This window comes from Helobdella robusta, assembly GCF_000326865.2.
Source record: "Helobdella robusta unplaced genomic scaffold HELROscaffold_24, whole genome shotgun sequence".
NCBI lineage: Eukaryota > Metazoa > Annelida > Clitellata > Rhynchobdellida > Glossiphoniidae > Helobdella > Helobdella robusta.
Window position 1 is genome coordinate 553,181 of NW_008704261.1, and position 9,888 is coordinate 563,068.

The 9,888-nt window shown below is 33.3% G+C and overlaps 1 protein-coding gene across 1 annotated transcript; it reads right to left on the reverse strand.

Annotated features, from left to right (window-relative positions):
• Positions 1-1,129: 1,129 nt before the first annotated feature.
• On the reverse strand, positions 1,130-9,888 carry HELRODRAFT_172557 (hypothetical protein; the record flags this gene model as incomplete). Its single annotated transcript, XM_009019229.1, has 13 exons — positions 1,130-1,441; positions 1,662-1,777; positions 2,173-2,273; positions 2,719-2,826; positions 2,893-3,308; positions 4,076-4,273; positions 4,517-4,609; positions 5,220-5,285; positions 5,829-5,882; positions 6,182-6,301; positions 6,794-6,871; positions 7,478-8,667; positions 8,910-9,888. The coding sequence occupies 13 exons, from the start codon at positions 9,886-9,888 to the stop codon at positions 1,130-1,132; spliced, it is 3,831 nt and encodes a 1,276-aa protein (XP_009017477.1).

Consider the following 9,888-nt stretch of genomic DNA (forward strand, 5'->3'; position numbering starts at 1 on the left):
GTTGATATCTTTGATATATGCTGATATCATGTTGATAGTATGTTCTCTATCTTCCGGTCTATTATGTAACTAAAAATTATTGTAAATTTTTTTAAACATGTATTTTTCATGTTAAACTTTACAATTTTTTCATATGTAACATGAGTATTTCAACCCGGTATTATTTTATTGCTTTTAACTCAACTGCTCGTCTAGTTGTTCGTGCCATTTTCTTTCCTAATATATTTTAACTGACTTTTTTTTTAACTTTCCCTATATAAATTTTACATGCATTTTAAGTAAATGACATTCTTTATACACTTACAAGGAGGCACCAAGCGACAAAAAAATATTGATTGTGGGTAATTTTTCGTGATTATGTAATGCTTTAAGGTTAACTTACAGTTCAAGAGCTATATATCAATTTCAACAAAACGTTGTTATAAATAAATAAATTAATAAATAGATGTATGAACAAACTGTTGATATTAATAAATCTTTCTTATATTTATGGATGTACGTCTAGATACACAGATCAAAAAATGTTAGAAATTTATTATTCTAAGAAAACATATAAGGTACATATAAATATAACATTAGATGCGTACTTAATGTTTACCTACTATCTAAACTAAATTCATATTTATCCATTCAGAAACAACACTTTAACGTTTGAAAATAAATTGCCGCGTGAACATTTTGGAGATTAGGCGAAAAATGAACGTAAAATATCTTCAGCATTTACTATCATGATCGCAACAGTTCAGTTGTTCAATTGTTGATAATGTCGAAATATAAGTTCCCAGTTCATCTGGTGCTGTGCCGACGGAAACAACATTTTCACTTCGCGAGATTCATTTCTGTTTGTATTTGGTAGTGAGAGGCTATTACTCATTTTATTACCAAAAAACAATAAAATAATTTAAAAAATGTCATTAATAATTTCCAAGATATGCCGACCGACATAGATACTTTCGAATCTTATTTTGAATCTTTCGGACTCAGAATTTTTTTTTTTTTTTGAATGAACAAGCGGCTAAGCCCGAAAATAAAAATAAAATATTGGTAAGAACGTTGTCGCCATTCTTTTTAATTTTTTAAAAATAATTCTTGTTTTGTTAAGGAAATAAAATGAACAATATATCTTAATCTAGAAAAACATAAAAAAAACCACTCGCCCTATTTTGATCAGCAATTTTAGACATTGTTGATTTCGGTGATGTTTATTCGCGGTTGATTGTGATGGTGTTGATGAAGATGATGGAGATGGCGAAGATAATGGTAAAGTGAGAGGTGGTGGTGGTAAAGTGAGAGGTGTGGGTAAAGTGAGAGGTGGTGGTAATGTGAGAGGTGGTGGTAATGTGAGAGGTGGTGATACGCCGTGAGGGGGAGTGTAGATTTTTGTGTCAATAATATTCCGGCTTATCTCTTCCCTTAGGTCCACCAGTGCTTTCTCTATTGTCTGTGAGTGAAATGATGATGGTGGTTTAAAAGATAATGACGATGATGACGACGGTTGTTTTAGATGATGACCATGACGATGGTGGTTGCGATTAACGATGATTATGAAGATGATTGCGACGGTTATGGTAGTGGTGATGATGATAAAAATAATAATTTTGATGATGATGAAGATGATGACTATGATGATGGCAGATGAGACAAATAAGTATCCAGCTAACATCGTGGGGACATTTAAGGGTGGACGATAATTTGATGATTTCATTGACAGTGTGGATGTCGCATTCCAAATCTTTTTGCACCGTTTTTTTATTCTTTGTTCTTTCGTTTGAGGCGTCTGCAAATAATTTTTATTATCCATTTGTTATTTAGTTCTATGCCGAGCATTTAAATTCATATAATAATTTAATTAATTTTATTTCAGGAGTTACAAATTTCAGGGTTAACAAATATTTTTTTAAAGAAATAATAAATAACGATAACATTTTAAAGCAATGTTGGCGAGTGTGTAACGCAAATTATTCAAATTGATCCAACAAAAATTAAACATACTTTAATAAAATGTGAACAGTCGAACACGAACAACCATTTAATAATTTGAAGAACAGACGAACACGAACACATGTTGAACAATTCGATAAACAAACGAACACGGACAAACATTTAACAGTATGAACAGACGAAACGAACGGGCAAACAACAGCGTGAATAAACAAATGAACACGAACAAACATTTAATAATGTGAACATTGGAGAGATGAACGTTCAGCCAAACATGTTCTTCCTCGTCGTCCAGCTTTTTTTCCAACTCCTTCTTACCGTTCGCCGATTGCCTGCGATTTGTAAATAAAAAATATAATTTCCGAAAAATTTGAAAAAAAAAATTATTGATAATTATAACAAAAACATTTGTGATTAAAAATATTGATAATATTTTGGTTAAAAGCCACTAAAATAATATTTTATTCATTAGTAAACATCTTCATCCTTAGTTATTTAACGAACGAACATCATGTAACGGTTAAATATACGTTAATATTCATTGAAGAAATAAATTTTAAGCTTACACACAACCAGAAAAATTGGAAAATTTTACCTATTTTTTAACAACAATGAACAAATTCGTTAGTTGATAAAGGTATTTCTACACCAACAACAACATCAACAACAATAATTAGTTACAATTAACATTATTAACAGTAATAGCAATAATAATCTTTAGCCGCAGAAGTAATAATAATCACAACAACTTAGGGATTTTGATTCAAACCAACTAACATTAAGATTGAAAAGGAGCTTTGGTTGATGTTGTTATCGATGTTGTTGTTGTTGATGTTGTTGTTGTTTTTGTTGCTGTTGTTGTTATTGTAGTTGCTGTCGTTGTTGCTGTTGTTGGTGTTGTTGATGTTTTTGTTGTTGTCTTTAATGTTGTTAATTAAGTTACAATGTAACCTTTTCTTTAATATAGTAAAGATGATGATGTCATTAAACAGCCAAACTCTTGAATAAAAATGATTTGTTGGAATGCCGTTGTTGTTGTTTTTACCGTTCGTGATGTCATTGTTGTTGTTGTTGTAATTGTTGTTGTTGTAATTGTAGTTGTTGTAATTGTAGTTGTTGTAATTGTAGTTGTTGTAATTGTTGTTATTGTAATTGTTGCTAATATTTTTGTTGTTGCTAATCATGTCAAAGCTATTATTATCATTGTTAATGCTATCGATGTTGTTGATTTTGACGTTGTTGGTGTTGATGTTTTTGTTGACGTTGTTGTTGTTGTTGATGTTCGCAAATTTATTGTTGTCAACATTCGAGTCTGTATCCACGATGACGCAGTCATTCCTCACGTACACACGCCCGGGACTGACCAACTGCAAGATAATGATGTAATACACAAGTGTTGCCATTTTCAACAACAACAACAACATTAACAACGACAAAAACATCAACAATGACATCCCGAACGGTAACAACAACATCAACAACAGCATTCCAACAAATCATTTTTATTCATGAGTTTGGCTGTTTAATGACGTCCATTATCTTTACCATATGGAAGAAAAAATTACATTGTAAATTAATTAATAACATTAAAGACAACAACAAAAACATCAACGACAACAACAACAACGACAGCAACTACAACAGCAACAACAGCATCAACAACAACAACATCAACTACAATAGCAACAACAGCATCAACAACAACAACATCAACTACAACAGCAACAACAGCATCAACAACAACAACATCAACTACAACAGCAACAACAACGACGGTTAGTTTTAAACTTTAAGACAGAGCAGAAAATTTCCTTATGGCAGCTCAAGATTAAAGACACGTTTCTAATACAGATGTTAAAAGCAGGTGTAGATTTCGTCAACAAAAGAAAGCCAAGGAACATGTTAACCATATTTCGGCTGAACATCCGATACAAGCTTTAAACGATTGTGCACAGAGACATGACGGGAATTTTATAATTTGGAAATCTGTTGAACTCACTTTCACTCTCTCTCTCTCTCTATCTTTCTTTTTTTCTCTCTCTCCTCTCTCTCTCTTTCTCTCTCAGAATTCATCATCAAAAATACAAGTAAACGATGATGGTAAATAACAATTGCACATCTTAAAAAAACATACATCAGTCGTCAGCAGTAGTTCCAATTTCTTCAGAATTCCTGCTGAAGCTGCTGCTCCATCTTCCTCCTCGTCACTCACATTTTTGTCGTTGACCTTGTTGAAGGTGTTGATCCTGACGAGGAGGTTGTGCACGGCCTGCCCGGCCTGCTGCAAGAGGGGGTGGTCGGGGTGGTCCGCCGCGGTGTTCTCCAGCAAACGCTGTCCACGTCGTCGCGATTGTTAACATTAACTACATTCATTCATTTTTAACTGCTATTATTTATTGTCTTTAATCTGCGTTAATGAGAGTTGGACTGAACGCTGGGGCCAAATTATTTTGTCCAACTCTGTTTCATAAGTTAAAAACGCTTTTAGAAATTTTCAAAAAACATATAATTAAAAAAAGATATTAAAGATAATCATTTGACCTAGATATGATGATAGATATCTGAAACGACCTACTTTCAAAATTAGTTCGTATCTGGGAATTCTTTGAGCTGGTTTGATCAGCTGAGCTTTCAGAGGAAGTTTCAGTTTCGTTTCTCTCTGGCATTGCTTAATTTGTTAAGGTAAGTGATGATAAGATGATCAAATTTTATGATGCTGATGATTAAGATGATGGTAACGAAAATGATAAGAATATATTTTTTCCATGACATTAGAATTTTTACAAAATATTCGCGTTTAATCAAGTCAGAAAAATATAAGAAACCTCAACAAATTTTTGGAACGACGACTTATTCATGACTTCATTAAGAACCTGCCAATGGAGGTAATGATCATTCAACGTTGACAACTTTGTAGCATTAAACAAAGAAAAAATCATATTAGCGAACATTGTAATTTTGTTGACGAGTTTACTCAAACGGTAGTCAGTGCGCAGTAACCAGGTTCAAACACAGTTGGTTCCAAACTCGAAGATTATAGGTGTGTTCTTCGTATGACGAGTTGCTTTCGCGTTCACTTTAATTTTTAAGTAAGTAGGGTGGTGAAAAGTGGATGGCGCAGAAAAAATGCAGTGCCGTTTCGTGTGTATGTGTGTGTGTGTGCGTGTATGTGTGTATGTGCGTGTATGTGTGTGTTTGTGTGTGTTGTGTATATGTGTGGCAGAAAACAAAATAAAAAAAAACTAAATAAATAAAAAACAAAAGAGCAAGCCAGACACCTTCTCGGCAGTTTCAAAATGTTCAATGAATGAGGCGTAACACTGCACGACTGACTCTTTCGTGAACTGAAATTATTTCATAAATTAAAAAGATTTAAAAATTATTTTAAACATAGCGTCAATTTAAAAAATTCATAAATGTTTGCCTGGCAGCTTAAGTAATGGGAAAAAATATGGAATAGATTGCACTGTTTAAAGTTCTCATAGGAACGAACACTAAATGCCTAGCACAGCAAATATGTAACGGTACATTTTACATCGGCAATATAGAACAAATTAAAAACTATTGTAGCTATGTTTGTATGTGATTGTTGCTGACGGAGTTATAACTTGATTTTTAATTTGAGTTTATGATTTGGAGTCTATCAGAAATCAGGATATCAGGCTTGGTACATCTTGAATGAATTCTCTCAGGTACTTATTAGGTAAAACTAGAAATGTTTCAAGTCAATCTGTTGCTATTGGTTACGAACGGTGATAAAGCAACTCATTTGCGAATATGTGATAGATACATACGGCACAACACACAACAACGCATAACCCAACACACACCGAACGAGTAAAACACACACCACAATTCCGATCACACACACACACACACACACATACATGTTTAAGAACTATATCTCCGATAGTTGATTGGCTATCCCAACTCTTTAAAACCTGTGAAAGACAAGACATTTCAAATAAATTTATCAATCTATTCTTCTCACAACTCATTTGCATTTGTAATAATTTTTGAATTTTTTTGAAAAATAATTTTTCTGCCGGCATAAACAAACAAACAAACAAATGAACGAATGAAGGAACAAACAAGCAAGCAAACAAACGAAAGAACGAACAAGCGAACAGAAGAACAAAAAATGAACAAACTAATGAAAGTTCAAATTGATAAAAAAAATATCTGATAAATAATAATTGACCAATAAATTAATAAACAAAAATATCTATTTGATGAAAACCTTTGCAAGGAATGTGATGAACGTAGCGTGATGCATGTAAATTTCGTTAATCTTGTAAAATATATCATCTGTCTGAGCACTATCTATTGTTTGGTGGGTCTTTAGGGGTATCATGTATCTCTGGTAAATTTTTTAGTGTTGCTGGCTGGGAACTATACAATGTATTATCTTCTTATATACAATTGTATAATGCAATTTAAAGTTTAAAAAATATAAACATGTTTGTGAAATAAGTCAAATCCATCTAAACATTATGTTCCGTAACATTGGGAGATTTTATTAATGATCAAATCTGAAAATAATCTTTTTAACTAATAAATACGTCTTAAAAGCTTTCGTTTGTTTGTCTGTTTGTTTGTCTGATTGATTGATTGTTTTCCTGGCTTGTTTGTTTGTTGTTTGTTTGATTGTGTTTGTATAATTTTATTAGCAATCATATCGGTTAATCATAACTAATGATCATATCAATCAATCAATCGATCAATCGATCAACCAATCAATCAACCAATCATATACATTTGTATAATTTTATTAACAATCAAATTTGCTAAAAAAAATTTTTTTAAATATTTCCATAACGACACACTTATGTAGCAGCCAAGCAAAACAGACCTCAACCAGCATACGAAGAGTCTCCACGTACTGCTTTTCAGTAGTCAGCAGCTCCTTCAGGATGTGGTCTCTCTTACCCTGCAAACATTTGGGATAAAATTGCTACAGTTCCTTGTTTTTTTTTCTTTATATTAGGCTAAGGGAAAAATAATGCCGCTTTTTACTAGGTTCAACTTCTTGGAGTTTTTTCTAGAAAATTATTTTTTTGCCACCACTGATTGCTATATATATCATTTTAAAATTTAATTATTTATTCACGTAAACACATTAGAATGACTTGTTTGTGTAAAAATTTTATGACCAAATGCCAAAGAATATTTTTAAATGCGGTAATTTACTCGTGAAAATCCAACTTAATGAAAACTGGCCGGAGTGATTTCTTGATGAATACGTTTCAGGTCGCATTTACATTTTAAAGTTCATAAAAACTTATAAATAATTTTGGTATATTTTACGTGCAGACTAACTTAGTGATGAATAACTTTAAATGAAAATATTAACTTTGAATTTGCTTTATTTTATCATTATTTAGGACGTAATATGATTTGCTCTTTCAAGCTCGCCTCATCTCCATCTGCCGATTGCTCGCGTTAATTTTCATTTCAGCTCAAAAGTTTTTACGGCAAATAAAAAATTCGTATGAGAGTAAAAAAAAAGTTGAATTATAAAAAACATCAAGCCAACCGTCCCTTGAGAGCTGAGTGAAAACAAAGAAACGTTGGTTAAAGATGTTTCGAGGGACGGGGCAAAAGACGTCCGACCACTCCTCCCTTTCCTCAAGTATGATTTTGCATCCTGTACGTAGTTTCCGTCACCGCTTGACATCTCAGCATGAGCTGGAAGTGACCTCGGTGGTGTGCATTCATTTATTGGAATGGAGCTGTTGGTTAAAGTTGAAGGTGTTGGAATGCTTCCACCCTGGTTGTTGTCTGTTGTGTTGGTATTACTATCATCTTTATTATTACAATTGTTGATGTTGTCTTTCAGAAAACTGGGAGATGATGTCACGGATGATTGGTTGGTTTGGTCTCGACTTGGAGTGTTGATGTCATGCGCATTTTTACCATCAAATTCATAATTCGATTTTTTCCTGTCATCATCACTTTTACGTGCATGAGAGGTGCTTTTGATGTTGTTGCTTGGGAGGATCTTGTCGGAGTTGCTTGAGAGAATTTTGCTGACGTTGTTTGGGAAGATTTTGCTGGAGTTGCTGTTGTCATTTGAAGATTGCGTCGGCAGAGATTTTTTCAAGCCGATCAAAAACGCTGGCACGTTCTTAACGAAAGCCACGGCACGTTTGTTCGATTTCTTTTTCTCTTTCTTACTCGAAGAGGAATTTTTCTCCGTGTCAAGTTGGGAATTGCTTTTCAAACTTTTCTCACTATTGGTTGCACTTTTAATAATACTGTTTTCTTTGTTTTTTGTAGCATCATCACCAATCCTTTTTCCGATTTTTAAATTTTGAATTTGTTGATGATCAGCTGAGGTGGCATTTTGGATGAGATTTTGATCATGCATTGCACACGGACTCATTGATTCGTTTCTCGAAACGCTGAAGCTTCGATAAGGTACATTTGTATCACTCTCTTCAGACTTACTCCCAACGTCCAGATCTGAAAAATTGACATTTGATCTTAAGAAATCTGAAGAATCGACTTTCTTCCATAAACCTTTGCTGTTTAGAAACTGCTGTTTCAACGATAACAGTTCATTCAAATTATTTTGACACTTTAGATCTAAATTTTTAACGTTAGAAACATAGTCAGTGCTTTTTTGATTGTGAGAATTTGAAGAAAATTGACCACATTGGCTGAAGTTGTAAAAATTCTTTTTGTCATCCCCTGATTGGAGTGTGTCATTTTGTAGATTTTCAGCTTCAGTTTTGTTGAAATTAAAGTTGTGGTGTGGTTGGATTTTGTGATTTGTAATATTTTTTATAAAATATAAATCTTTATGAGGAAGTATCTGAAAATAATTTTCGGAACTTGCAGATGCATTGACCAAACAATTTAATGATCTCAATGATCCACTATTTTTGAATTTTGTTTTTGTTCTTCAACGTTTGAGCAATTTTTAAAAGACAATTTGTTGTTTTCGTTTAATTCTACAAAAAAACTCTTTGGTCTGGTGGCAAACTTGATGTGATTTATGTTATTAAATTTGCTTTTTACCGTGAATTGTTCATCTGAGCAGTCAACTTTTTTGTCAATTGTGAGATATTCGGTTGTGTTGATTTCATTCAATCCGTTGTTTGATTGTCTAGCAATTTCTACAAACTTATCAATAGTTTTGGGTCTCCTCAAACAAAAAGACTTCATGGGGCAAGGAACGTCACTTTTGGATCTTTTCAATTTTCTGTATTTCGGATTATAGGAAGCGTGTTTTTGTTCAGTGGCAGGCAGTAACGACAAAATTGATGGAGTTTTGTTGGGTGAAAATTTCATGGAGTCAACATTGGAATCGTTATTTGAATTCGTTTGGTTTGATGTATTTTCAAAGAAAGAATTTTGCCTAAAACTTATACCTTCGGTTATTTCAGAATTTTTTGAAATTTTTTCGGCATAATGTAGTGGCAATACACGGCAAGTTTTCAACTTTTTTCCGTAACGAAAATTAAAATTAGCGGCAGATTCATTTTCCGATAAAGCAAACTGGGACTTATTCAAATTAACAGGAATGTAAAACATGCTACTGGTGTTAAACCTCTGAATGTCAGATTCTCTTAAGCTTCTTCCATTGTTTGATCGCTTCATGGAGCAAGCATTTCCACCCTCGGAATAGACTTCGCAATCGTCAAAAGATGACAAATTCTTCTTACTGAAACACTGATGCCATCTGCCGATGAAACCTTCATCCGAATTATCAATTGCCACTAGGTTGTTGTTACTGGATGTTGTCTCGACGTCGTCTTTTTTGTGGTTGTGATTGTTGTGGTTGTGGTCGTCGTAGTTGTTGTGGTTGTGGATGTAACACTGTACATCGAAGGTTTTCCCATCGGAATTCTCAATTTCTGAAAGTTGTTTGTCTGCAAAGTTTTTCATCAACAGTTTTGGCAGTTCGGGTCGATTTCTTGAAATGGAATTTGAACTTTTCAT